This window comes from Myotis yumanensis, unplaced genomic scaffold, assembly GCF_028538775.1.
Source record: "Myotis yumanensis isolate MYYU_CA2020_CCGP unplaced genomic scaffold, mMyoYum1.0.hap1 SCAF_11, whole genome shotgun sequence".
NCBI lineage: Eukaryota > Metazoa > Chordata > Mammalia > Chiroptera > Vespertilionidae > Myotis > Myotis yumanensis.
In genome coordinates, this window is record NW_027223762.1 from 10,090,631 (window position 1) to 10,104,302 (window position 13,672).

At 36.9% G+C, this 13,672-nt stretch overlaps 1 protein-coding gene across 9 annotated transcripts in view; it reads left to right on the plus strand.

Moving 5' to 3' along the window:
- Positions 1-13,672, plus strand: part of NCOA1 (nuclear receptor coactivator 1) — a 178,658-nt gene that overhangs the window by 104,475 nt on the left and 60,511 nt on the right. For all 9 annotated transcript variants that reach the window (XR_011473140.1, XM_070428782.1, XM_070428779.1 and 6 more), the window contains 4 exons: positions 1,036-1,202; positions 4,223-4,320; positions 11,155-11,332; positions 13,123-13,302. Coding sequence is in view for 8 of the 9 variants with exons in the window: in XM_070428782.1 (XP_070284883.1) it covers positions 1,036-1,202; positions 4,223-4,320; positions 11,155-11,332; positions 13,123-13,302 (623 nt within the window). In the remaining variant the exon portion in view is untranslated. The remainder of the gene's footprint in view (positions 1-1,035; positions 1,203-4,222; positions 4,321-11,154; positions 11,333-13,122; positions 13,303-13,672) is intronic.

Sequence of the window (13,672 nt, forward strand, 5' to 3'; positions counted from 1 at the left end):
TGTTGCCAAATATGAGCTTTTTAACAACTGCTCTTTCCCTTTGTTCACCTTTTTTTCCTACCATTTTTATATGCAGCCAAATGATTTTGACTGCTGCTTATAAAACAAAGAGCTGCTTATGACCAGTCTTTCTCATTCTTTTAAATTGATAATAGAAAAATTAATTTCAAAATAATACTTCATTGTCTTTATCTTACATAAAGCAAGTTGCCTGATGACTTGGCTAAGTAACCCAGGGGTAAAGACTGGAAAACAAAAATGAGCAATACAGTCATTCAGCACATTTGAGTGAACGTAAAGTGCTGGCTGTTTCCGCTGTTATCTTTTGTTCTCATTATTTTGCTTTAAGATAATTTGAGTTTGACTTTATTAAATTTATAATACCTTATAAGTAGATGGTATTTTTATTTTTTAATTGAATCTATTTTTAAAACAAAGTTGTATACTAAAGACATTGTTCTCTATACCTTAGTTTCTAATCATTGATTTATTATCCTTTTTATTTTACTTCTTAGATGGGTACTTTTTTCTTTTTGCTGAGGACCAACTATAGTCTAGTCATTATAAGAATCAAGAGTTTATCAGATTTCTTATTATAACTTATTTGAACTCTTTATAGTCTACACCCTGCTTAATTTATAACAAATTTATTTGAAAATTCAGATTTTCTATCTCAAGGCGTTATTTAGAAGGTAATATAATTACAAATGCAGGTAGTATATGTACTGTTTGCTTCCTTTTAATATCTGTATTCATTGTTATTGAAATAGTCAATGAATATACATTGCTGAGGAAATTCATCTGTGACAGCAGTCATTCTCTTTATGTATTTTAGCTAGAATTGGCTTCTGTTTTGGTATTTTGTGGTATCCGTTTTTTTAGATGTGAATTTACCAGTAAATTGTTTTCTGAATCTGGTTTTATATTCTTTATAAAAATAGGAATCTCTCTAAATGTGTAAACATTAAGTACTCAATCGGAGAAGGAAATGTAGTGGTAGAAATGTACACTTACTGAATTTTCTTTGTGTAACAGCACTGAAAAGAGGCGCAGGGAGCAAGAAAATAAATACTTAGAAGAGCTAGCTGAGTTATTGTCTGCAAACATCAGTGACATTGACAGCTTGAGTGTAAAACCAGACAAATGCAAGATTTTGAAGAAGACAGTCGATCAAATACAGCTAATGAAAAGAATGGAACAAGGTAAAAAAGCAACCCGTGGTCCTGGATGATGTTGCTAAGTGGTTAGAGCATCAGCGTGCAACCGAAGGGTCTCAGGTTCGATTCCCGGTCAAGGCAACATACCTGGGTTGCAGGTTCGATTCTTGGCTGCGTGTGAGAAGCAACTAATTGAAGTGTCTCTCTCACATCGATGTTTCTCTCTGTCTCTCCCTTTCCCTTCCACTCTCTCTAAAAAGCAATGGAAAAAATATCCTTGGATGAGGACTAACAAAAAACAAACAAAACATGGCTTAGTAATTAAAGATACTGACAATATGTGATTTTATTTTTTTATTATTAAGAAGTTGCATTGAACTTCGAAATTTTATTAAAGAAACATTTTTGTTCAGATTCACTTTATTTTAGAATGTAAATCTGAGAGCCTTCTTGTTATAAGAAAGTGGCTTATTAGAAACTGGTTGTCTTGGGAGGTTATGGGACCCAGTACCAGAGCGTAGCCTACGCCAGGGGACACAAATAGTGGTGTGAGATCTGAGGCTCTGACAGAGAGTTGAAAGACAATAACTCAATGATGGGAGAATCCTTCCATCTGAATAATGAGCCTCTTTCTTCCTGGATTCTGGGAAAGCCCTGATGTATTTTTATGATTTATATACTATCTATGTTTATTAGGGACCCCCACACCAGAAAATCCCTGGGCTGCCTACCAGAAACAAAAGCAAAACATGTTGGAGAAACACTCCCACACCTGGCCACATGGAATTCCCAAAGAAAGAGTGCTTCTGAGGGATTGTATTCTAAAAACTGATATAATATATGAGGGAATAACCTATAGTGAGTAAGAGCACACATAACCAACAGAAGGACTAGACCCAAAAGAATTTCAGATTAATAGAAGCGGTGTGAAAAGACTATAAACAAATATGTTTAAAATGATTAAAGTGATATGATTTTAAGATTTTAGAAGTTGGAAAATGGTTAGTAGTGACAACTTATTTAGCAGACAGCAGAAACGGGTATGGTGAGCCTGTGAAGGGGAGAGCCAACAAGAGGCATATGGCCCCTTCCCTGCTCAGTCGACTCAAAACCCTGACAGCCTGGCTCACGTCCCTAAGTTGAAGGTGGGAGGGTTCCCGTGGGGAAATTGAGCATCCAAAGGAACAGCACATAAACACTGACAGTTGCGAACGATCCCCACATGAAAAAAAAACAGCTCCTTGCCTTTCCCCCACTCTTCACACAGCTGCCAGTCAGCACTTCAGTTTACCACTTTTTAATCTGAATAAAAATCTAAATACTTGGGGAAAGCCTATAATATAAAAGAGAAAAAACAGAAAAAAGTAACTCAGAGAAAGCAGAGACAACACAGAGAGCAGAAGAAAACTTAAAACCAAACAGTCCCTTAGAGACAAAAGGGAAACTATTTTATCCATGAAGCAAGAACAAAATGCTATAAAATGAAACATTCAAAATAAAAATAAATAACCTAATTAAAAATGGGCAGGCAAATAGACATTGATCCAAAGAAGACATATAGATGACCAATAAGCACATGAAAAACATTGCTCAACGTCATAGCCATCAGAGAATGCAATCAAAACCACACTTTACACCCACAAAACAATAGTATAGTGTTCATGAAATCATACATATGTAGTTTAAGTATTAAATCATGCTTGGAAATTATTATTGTGACCTCACAATACTGAAGAGGAGGAGTGGTGGCAGAGCTTCACTCTATTTGCAGCATTGTGTTAATTTAAAAGGAAAGGCCTGAAGCAAATACTGTTAACATCAGTGAAAAATGAATGGTTACTATGTGAATGTATGCCATGTCCTTTTCTGTATTTTTTTTTTTTTTAAATATATTTTATTGATTTTTTACAGAGAGGAAGGGAGAGAGATAGAGAGTTAGAAACATCGATGAGAGAGAAACATCGATCAGCTGCCTCCTGCACATCTCCTACTGGGGATGTGCCCGCAACCCAGGTACATGCCCTTGACCGGAATCGAACCTGGGACCTTTCAGTCCGCAGGCCGACGCTCCATCCACTGAGCCAAACCGGTTTCGGCACCTTTTCTGTATTTTTTGGAATATTTAAAACATTGCATTTTTTTAAAGTAAAAAAACGAATTGCAATACTCTATAATACTATATTTGGCTTTTGGTGAACTAATTCATCTGACAGATTAGAAACTTTTATTTAAGTATGATGCTGCTTTAAGATAATGGATGGATTTTTCAACATCATCACACAAAAGAATTTCAAAGCACTCTAGCAGTTAGTTTTACTACCAGTCAGATCATCATGACATGAGTGTGAAAGGTTAGTTGTTCATGCAGACTCCCAAACAGAAAAATCCTATCTTCACTTTCTCTTCAGTGGCAATTGATCAGAAAAGAAAAAAAAATGACAAAAGTAATTATTCTTTTACAATTTATCCATTTCTTAAATTTTTTGGTGTAGACTTTTTAAAAGGCTATAGAATTATACCATTTTTCTCACTGTTGGAACACTGGACTTTGTAGGTCAGAATTCAAGTCCTCCTAGTGCCACTAATTAGTTACTACATTATTTGGAATGCATTACTTAACCTTTGTGACCCTCAATTTTATCTTCTATAAAACAAGTATAATTAAGACTAAACGTGAAAGTGCCTAGGTCAGCGATTTTCTACCGATGTGCCACAAAAATTTTTAAAACATGCAATACCTGTTAGTACTAGTTAGGGGTTCTAACCTCTTCCCCCTTAGATTACCAAATAAAAAAATGACAGCAGTCAACACAATAGTAACCATCCAGTGTGAATATATCAAAATTGTACTTTTTTTTGTGGCAAAATATGTATTTGGTGTGCTGCAGAATTTTAGTAATTAGTTTATGTGTGCCATGAGATGAAAAAGGTTGAAAATCACTGGCCTAGATAATAAACATATATTTTATTTGTATCTGAAATTAGGTGAATCTGTGTCTTCTTAAACTTGTCATTATAGAAATAAGCCCATTTTGGATGTGTGACTTTTTGGTTCTTTATTATAGAGAAGTCAACAGCTGATGATGAAGTACAGAAGTCGGACATCTCGTCGAGTAGTCAAGGAGTGATAGAAAAGGAGTCCTTGGGACCTCTTCTCTTGGAGGTAGCTGTTCTCACTGACTCAGAAAGTCAGCAAACGCTTTGTTCTAGCCAGTTTGGGTTTTTTTCTTCTTTTGTCTCTTATAACCAGTTAATAAATTATAAAACAAAGTAAAGTTTTAAAGAACTTGAATACTCATTTTGGGAACTATTTTGACAGTTGTTACTGTTTCAGAATGAAATGTTAATAATGATCATAAGACAGTTTCATGAAGGCATTCTAAATAGTGAGATGGAAAACTAAAGCCTACTGAATAGCTTTGCCATTTATTTCTGTGGTGGTTAGGACTAGTTGGGAAACTAAAACAGAATTCTTTAGCTAGCTAGTGCTATCTATGTGTCTACTATAGAATTTCGTCTTTGAATAAGGGATGCCTCATTTTTTGCAGTAGGTGTTTTCCTGAAAAGTTTTCTGACTAAAAATTGGTTAATTGTTTATGGAAACAGTCTAAGAGAATGTACTATTTTAACAGCCGTCTATCAAGTTTTTTAAAGTAAAGAACTTTTAAATGGGATTACTCTGTAATTGCTGTGTAATTTCACTCCTGTTTTTTCTATTTAATCTTTACTCTCTCTATTCTCAACACAGATGTTTCATTTCCAAGTGTGCTCATCACCTTAAATGTTCACTCTCATACATGAATGTTTAAAAATATATGTATGTGTATGTACACACTTATTCCCCACAGTGTATACTCTTCTATCTCTAGCCCTAATTTTAACATGTATTATATTACATATATAAAGTAGAGATATAGCTAGACATAAAATAGATTATTCTTTCCTTATCCTACCTCAAGGACCTTTTTTTCTGGTGAAGCGTTTCTAACAAACGTGTATGGGTCTCTTTATTTTCTAACTTCATACATATTTTCCTCTTACCCTATTTCTGTGTCTTTGTATTAACCATAATTCCTTCTACCAACACTGCTGATGTGAGAACATTCTCAAAACTCAATTCTTGCTTTTCTGGTTCCAGAAATATTATGTATTCTCTTTGCTTCACCTTTCATCTCTAAAGAGATGACACCCAGATATATACTTCTTGCTTTAACCTCTTCCCATATTCCATTTCTGTACTTTTAACAGGCTGCTAAACATTTTTGACTCTCGTATTAGCGACTCTTCTCCCCTCAAAATTTAAATTCTTTATTTCTCCTCCATGTTAGACAGTACTTTATAACATTAGACTATTGGTTGTAATGATTTTTTTTTAAATATATTTTTATTGATTTTTTACAGAGAGGAAGGGAGAGAGATAGAGAGTTAGAAACATCGATGAGAGAGAAACATTGATCAGCTGCCTCCTGCACATCTCCCACTGGGGATGTGCCCGCAACCCAGGTACATGCCCTTGACCGGGATCGAACCTGGGACCTTTCAGTCCGCAGGCCCACGCTCCATCCACTGAGCCAAACCGGTTTCGGCTGTAATGATTTTTATTAGGGAATGAGCACATACTGTTTAGAACTGTGAAATACAGAAGGCATTGGATACTGGCTAGAAGCTTCTCTCTGAGCCAGCGCATGCATACACATGTAAGTGGGAGAGGAGGAAGCTACCGCACGTGATGGACTCTGATTTTTTTTTTATTATATTCTTTTCACAAGCCATTAAACGCGGCTGCAGTTCAGAAACAGTGTTGTAACAAGTATAGTAAAAATTTTAATGGTAGAATCTAAGTGGTGGATATATAGATGTTCACTACAAAATTCTTTCAACTTTGCTATATTTTGAAAATTTTTAATATAAGCTGTTAGAGGAAAATAAGTTAAAGAAAGAAAAGTACTTTAGGCTCATTTCCCACTTCTACCCCTCATCTTCCCCCTGCTTGGTCCCTGTTACTGTCCCGCTACTTGGTTACACGTAGGCCCTTCCCGGAGACCTGCTCCAGCCTAGCGCTTACTGCTCATCTCTGCTCCTCTGCAGGGTGTTAGTAGATGAGTCTTGTCATATCTTCTACTTTTTCTACGGGAGTTCTACCTGCCTTCTTGGTGCCCTGAGTTTAAAACTAACCTAAGAATCTTCTGTCTCCTTTCATTTCTTTAAATACTCATTAAATTTATCTTCTTCATATAATGTCATTTGAGATCATGAATAAATATAAGGTATAGAGGGCCTCGAGGTTTCTGGAGTTCCTGTAGGAAAATGTCATCATTTCAATCCTAGTTCCACACGTTCTTCAGAAACCACAGAGATCAACAAGGAGAGCAAATAGACGGTCCACAAGCTGAGTGCAGCACAACTGCAGACAGAATACTGCTACTGCTACTTTATGTAAACATTTGTTATTGCTGCGTGAGAAAGGTCCACAACACTTTAAAATGAACAGAAATGACAGCAAAACATCCACTCAAAACTATAAGAAAACAAAGTAAGGTTTTTTTTTTAGCTAATGAAATTATTACCCTGAAAACCACTATGAATCAAAGGGAAATTGTAACACAACATTACACACAGATTAAATGTCATTAGGCAAGCATTTTCAAATGTGACAACAGAACAACAAATTAGAAATTTCAAAAACTCAGAGATATATTTAGGTTCTTGACTCTAACGAGCAAATAATAATTTTTATTTATGAGCTATAGATACACGAAACAGAGACTGTATAATAGAATTACTAACTTTTACTGACTTCAGAGTTGCCTTCATGGACAGCCTTTTCTATTCCTCTTCTCTATTCTCCAATCTCATCCTCGTTGCCTTAAACTTTGTAGAGTCTGATCCAGTGAAGCCAAGAAGAAGTGGTAAAAAGCCACCATGAGATTGTCCATTGCATCATCTAGGCTGCAGTCTAGTGCTGCACTGTTTAGTAAGTTAGCCACTAGCCACACGTGGCTATTCACAATTAAATAAAATAACAAATTCAGAGCTTCAGTCTCAGCGGCCACTAAAGTGCTCAGTGCCTGCATGTGGTTAGTGCCTACTGTATTTCAGGTACAGAATACTCCAGTGTTGCAGGAAGTTCTTGTTTTACAATATTGATCTGGAGGGGACTTGCTCATCTAGAAGATTTGCACATCTAAACGTGTCCCAACATCCACCATAATATGAGAAATTCTCACCCCACAACTTGTCTCCCCACCACCGTTTTAAAACATAAAATTTAAAAAGTAACATGGATTAAGAATGAAGGTATTAAAAAAAGAATGAAGTTATTGGAAGTACTTCCCCCACATTTAAAGAGACAGTGGTATTAGAATTTATTATTTAACAAATACCTGGTAAATACTCATTTGCCCATGGTAAATACTCATCAGTACAGGCATTTTTTAAATTTTTTTATTGATTAAGTTATTACATATGTGTCCTTATCCCCACATTACCCCCCTATCCTCCCCACTCATGCCCTCACCCTCCTGTTGTCTATGGCCATTGGTTAGGCCTATATGCATGCATACAGTCCTTTGGTTGATCTCTTCCCCTAACCCCCATCCTCCCCTACCTTTCCCTCTGAGGTTTGAAGGTCTGATCGATGTTTCTCTGTCTCTGGATCTGTTTTTGTTCATCAGTTTGTGTTGTTCATTATATTCCATAAATGAGTGAGATCATGCTATATTTATTTTTCTCTGACTGGCTTATTTCACTTAGCGTAATGCTCTCTGGTCCCATCCATGCTGTTGCAAATGGTAAGAACTTCTTTTTTACCGCAGTGTAGTATTCCATTGTGTAGATGTACCACAGTTTTTTAATCCACTCATCTACTGCTCCCACTTCTAGGAATATATCCCAAGAAACTAGAAACACCAATTAGAAAGGATATATGCACCCCTATGTTCATAGCAGCCCAATTCACCATAGCTAAGGTTTAGTACAGGCATTTTTTTAAGCCCCTCATTTCCACTGCTCCTTGTTGTCTAAATTCTGTTGCCTCCTATTCAGAGCTCTGTGTTATCTGGCTCTAATGCTTCTTATTTCCCCCTGGACCCCAAGAAAAGTTCTGGTTTTGTCTCAGGGTCTCCCTACATCTTGCATGTGCATCCACGCTTCCTTACCTTGCTTTTTACCGTCCCTGCATTGCTGTGTGGCTCTTGGCACATTGGACTACCCATTCCCTCTTCCTTAAAACTCTTCCCATGGCATCTTCTATAGAACAATCACCTCTCTTCTCTGGCTGTTCCTTAACCTCGGTCTCACATTTCTCTTTCTTTGCCTTTCTCTTACGTTAGCATTCTCCAGGGTTCTGACCTTGACTCTTCCTTTAAAAAAAAAAAAAATTCTGTGCGCATTTCCTGGGAAGTTTGGGATCTACGTCTATGTCTATATGATGTACTGGTGTGTATGTGTGCACATGTATATGTGTATATAAAACATCAGTTAGGCCCTAGCTGGTTTAGCTCAGTGAATAGAGCATTGGACTGTGGACTGGCAGGTCCTGGGTTCGATTCCGGCCAAGGGCACATGCTCCGATTGTGGGCTCGATCCCTAGTAGGGGCGTGCAGGAGGCAGCCGATCAATGATGCTCTCTCATCATTGATGTTTCTATTTCTCTCTCCCCCTACCTCTCTGAAATCAATAAAAATATATTAAAAACAAAAAACATCAGTTAGGATTCTCTGGATTCCAAGCAAAAGACAACAATTCGGACGAAATTAAGTAAATGTGAATTTATTGGAATGCTATTTGGAAGTCACAGAACCATGCTTGAAAAGAGGATGAAAACAAAATCTCTTAAGGAGGCTAGAAAGCCAAAACTATTCAAGTAGACTCTGAGAAAGACCTATTTGGGCTGCACCCTGCTGCTAGAACGAATGTATTCCAGCCAAGTTCCGTCTTTTTGTCATTCTCTGCAAGGTTCACAGTTAGGCAGGCGGAGGTCTCCCAATGGCCTGATTAGGAATCCCACGAGATTTCATTTAATGGGGAACAAGTAACTCCCCAAAGGAAACCGGATATTCTGTGAAAGGAGAAAAGATGACGGTCGTTAAAAACAAATAAACAAAAAACCCCACACAGATGATACATGTACTTCTAAATCGAAATGATCTCTCTTCAGAGCATCCCTTTCATGATAATCCTGCTGCCCTTTGAACATCTTTATCTGAATGTTCCTCAGTCATTTCAAATATAATATTTCTAAAACTAAATTTATAATCCTTCCTTTTAACTTCTGTTTATAAAAAGAAAACGTTAAAAAAGGAAAAGACTAGATTACCCCCCTGAGTCCCTTAGGGAAAGGCACTTACCTACCAGGACCCTAAAACCATTAGTGAAGAATCACCCCAAATGTGTGTTCCCATAGGTGCTGCAGGTCACCAGGTGCCGTTTGTTCCACTTCTGTCAAATTCTCGGCTTCCACTGCCATTGCCTTCATTCAGGCTCTTATTTGAACTGGACTATTGCAATAGCATTGCAACTGAGTTCCTTGCTTCCCAGCGCCACACCACACCCACTGCCAGGAAGATCTTTGCAAAAGTATATTATGTCACTCTCCTATAAAAATGGTGCCTTCAAGAAGATCTCCGTTGCCTTTGGGACTAATTCCTTATTTTTGTTGTTGTTTTTCCTTGACGCTTTAAAAAAAAATTTTTTTTTTTTACTGTTAAATATAACACATATATTACAAGTGCATACAAAGTGATTTTTTTAACCTCTGAGCTGTTTCCTCTGTTTTGAATGTCCTTTCACATCTCATTCACCTGAGTTACAAAATTAAATGTGTTATTATTTGGAAAATATCTGCTAGGTAGCATATTATCATTACCACTTGTCTCATAGAAAAGGTCAACAAATTGGGACACGTGTCTCTCTTAAAAAGAAAATTAGTAGCCCCATAAACATTGTTAGACAGCTCTTCTAAGAATTTGTCACAGATAACCAGCAAACGTCTATGTGATACAAAGGATTTGCCTTTTACTACAAGATTCTGTAAATGTTCTATTTTTTTAAAGGTCTTGTTTTTATTGCTCATATACATTCTATAGCAAGTAAACTGCAATATATTTCAATAAATGGAAGGATTATAAATAAGTAAGGGGCCACTATCCACCTCTGTATTCCGGATCTTCTCTTGGGATTCCACAGTTTGTGATATGTGACTGTCAGTACTGAATGAGGTACCAGGGTGTTGTTATGTTTATTAAGCTTAATTTCTTCCTCATGTTTTGAATTACACTATAAGGGGAGGTTCTAACTTTTTACTACACCCCTATGGGTTTTCTGTTCCCCTTGGGGCCATACATCTGCTTCTGGAGGCCGTGGCTCTATCTCTGTGATTTGGGCCTCCCATGCACTGCCACGCTTTCCCCTCTGCCTGTTCTTCTCTCTTCCTCTTCCCCTCCTTGACTGTTCCTTTTATAACTAAGGTAGGGGTCTGTAAGGAGCTTTCTTTGCCCTCACCCCCCCCCCCAATTAAGTATCCTTCTTCGTCCATAGAATAGTCTGTGTATGTCTCTGACACTGCATTCATCACTGGAATTTATTATGTTTATGTCTCTCACTCTACCATAAGTTCCTTAAGGGTAGAAATGAGTGCATAGGTCAGTCACGTCAGATCTGCTACCATAAAATGTCTTTCTAAGGGCGGATGAGGACACACTTGTAATACCTTAACCAATAAAGAAATTTTTTTAAAAAGTCTGTCTAAGGAAGAAAGTTGACATATTCATTTATGCCTACTTGAAACATTAGTGTACTGTTTAAAAATCCTGTCCTGTCCACAGAGAGCACGCAATAGGAAATCTTCCGTTCAGCCCTCACTCCTTTTTTTTTTAACTTGACATATATTGCTGACCTCTTTTTCAATACAGAAGTATACAGTATATGTTTGTTTTTCTTTTTATCTTTTAACCTCCCAACTTCCCCCCTCCCTCCCTGCTTTTTTTTGGTGTTGCAGGCTTTGGATGGATTTTTCTTTGTTGTGAACTGTGAAGGGAGAATTGTATTTGTGTCAGAGAATGTGACCAGCTACTTGGGTTACAATCAGGAAGAATTAATGAATACCAGTGTCTACAGCATACTGCATGTGGGGGATCATGCTGAATTTGTGAAGAATCTGCTACCAAAATCACTAGGTACAAAGAAATGTATTTTTTAAAAGAATATGAACTCCCTGTAGCTTCTCTTTATGTAAATATATTACTTACCTAAATATAAAATATAATAATATACTAGTATTATAAATACATGGTATTATTCTAAGAAATGTATGTTATCGTATATTAAAATATTGTAAAATTTAGTTTCAGTCTGAGATGTAAATATGAAAAGGGATGCCATCAAATAGCTGATGGAGGCTTTCAGCCTCTTCCTCCAGATTGTGCCACGGGATTGTGATGGTAATGGGAGGCCGAGCAGAAGCGTCAGCTTGAAATTCCCTTTGTTTTCCATTTTTATTTTGTCCAAGAAAGAGAGAAATGAGTGTCCCTCCCACCACCCTGCTCAAAGAGAAAAAGGGAGGAAGGGAAGAAAGAAGGGAAAGGGAGGGAGGGAGGAGGGATATACTATCATATTATGTACTTATTAAAATGAGCATTTTTGGATGTAAGTGGTTTCAGCTCAGGAGTTCTAAGAATGATTGGACGGGTCGTTAAGTGACAAAGGAGCCTGGCTTAGAGAATGGATAGGGTCTGATTTCTAGCCTTTCTGCTCCATTCACCGAGCCATGTGCATATTGCTCCAAAACTGGAGGGAGGACCTTGGCTAGAAATTCTATATGACTAAACCAAACATGCAAATAAAATGTTATCCATAGCTCTTTATTTTTTACATTGTTTACTTATTTCTTCTTTGAAAAGAGTACTCTAGTAACTGAGGACCTGAAATGATTGTTTTTATTAATATCACTAGTCCGATATGTGAATCGATGGATCTTATGTGTCTTGTTATTTTAGAGTGTGAATGACTTTATAGATAATATTGTGGATTCCTCTATTTTAAATACGAGGCAAAGGTTAAGTAGTTAACCCAAACCTCACCGCTAGCTGTAGCAGAACCAGCACTCCTTACTCCAGTGTAGGTTTGTGTCCAGGATTTCCTCTTAGCTGTAGAGTGATGAGATTGTAAAAAAGAAGGAGGGTCAGTAGAAATGGTGACCTGCCAAACAGAAACAGAAATTCTTTTTTAAAATGTACAGACAAAAAAAAAAAAGAAGAAAGAAAGAAATGTACAGACATCTTTCCTAGAGTTCTAGATTCAATTTTCTTGTACTGAATCAGGTGGCATTGCTGTTTTAATGGTCATTTTTATGTAATAACTTACTGATTACCCACAATACTCAGAGTATTATATAAACTGCGAAAAAATAGTTATAAGAAACCAAGGTTGTTCTCTATCTACTCTAAATATTTTATTTAATCACAGACTCCTTTGAGAAACTTTGAATCCAAAAAGGTGCACAAGCCCATCCTTAAAAGTTCACGCCTGCCAGGTTAAAACTCCTCCTTGACAATGGACCTAAGGTTTTCCATCATTTTTTATTGCCAGACTATAACTGGAAACAAAATGGAAAAGCTTGTTAACTGCTGTAAAATTTGAGTGGAAGAGCTAGTAAACTATTAATTTGTAATTTTTGTCTCTGTATATAAAGAATGCTAATGAATTAGGGTACTTGTAAGGCCTTATCGTTGAGAGAGGAAATCCTACACAGTCTCTTAGAAATTTTACAATTTTCAAATTGGTAGACATTTACATTTGCTAAGGAAGATAAGTATTCTGTTGCCTCAGGATAACATTAGATCTGATGAGGTCTGTCTGTCTTTTAATCTGAGTACCTAATTAAATAGATGGCTAAATGTGTCTTTTGTATCTTCAGATTTTGTACTTTTTCACTTATTCAGGGATATAATCAATTTCTCTTCCGCAGTAAATGGAGTTCCTTGGCCTCAAGAGGCAACACGACGAAATAGCCATACCTTTAACTGCAGGATGCTAATTCACCCTCCAGATGAGCCAGGCACTGAGAACCCAGAAGCTTGCCAGCGGTATGAAGTAATGCAGTGTTTCACAGTGTCACAGCCAAAATCAATTCAAGAAGATGGAGAAGGTAAAACAAAGGGTGACTTTAAGGTTTTTAGTTGCTTTTTCCATGGCTTTCAGGAATAGGGAGGTAATTGATTATAAAAACTGCCTTCTTAAGATAGTATTTTTGGTTACTGTATTATATATCATAATGGCTGTTCAACTTGCTATGTATTTCTTAATTTTTAAGAAAAAAAATTGCTAACATCTATAATCACCCCTTTAAAATGCCCCCAATTTCTCAATTTTAAGCTGGCATTCCTAGTAAAATGTCAAATTCGTATCAACTTGCTGCCTAGAAATAAGAGATGTCGCTAACTCCTGCCAGTTGGAAACGTACCAGATGCAGCAGGCTGTTGAACAGCTCTGATTTTTTTTGAGTTTCAAGTTTAGCG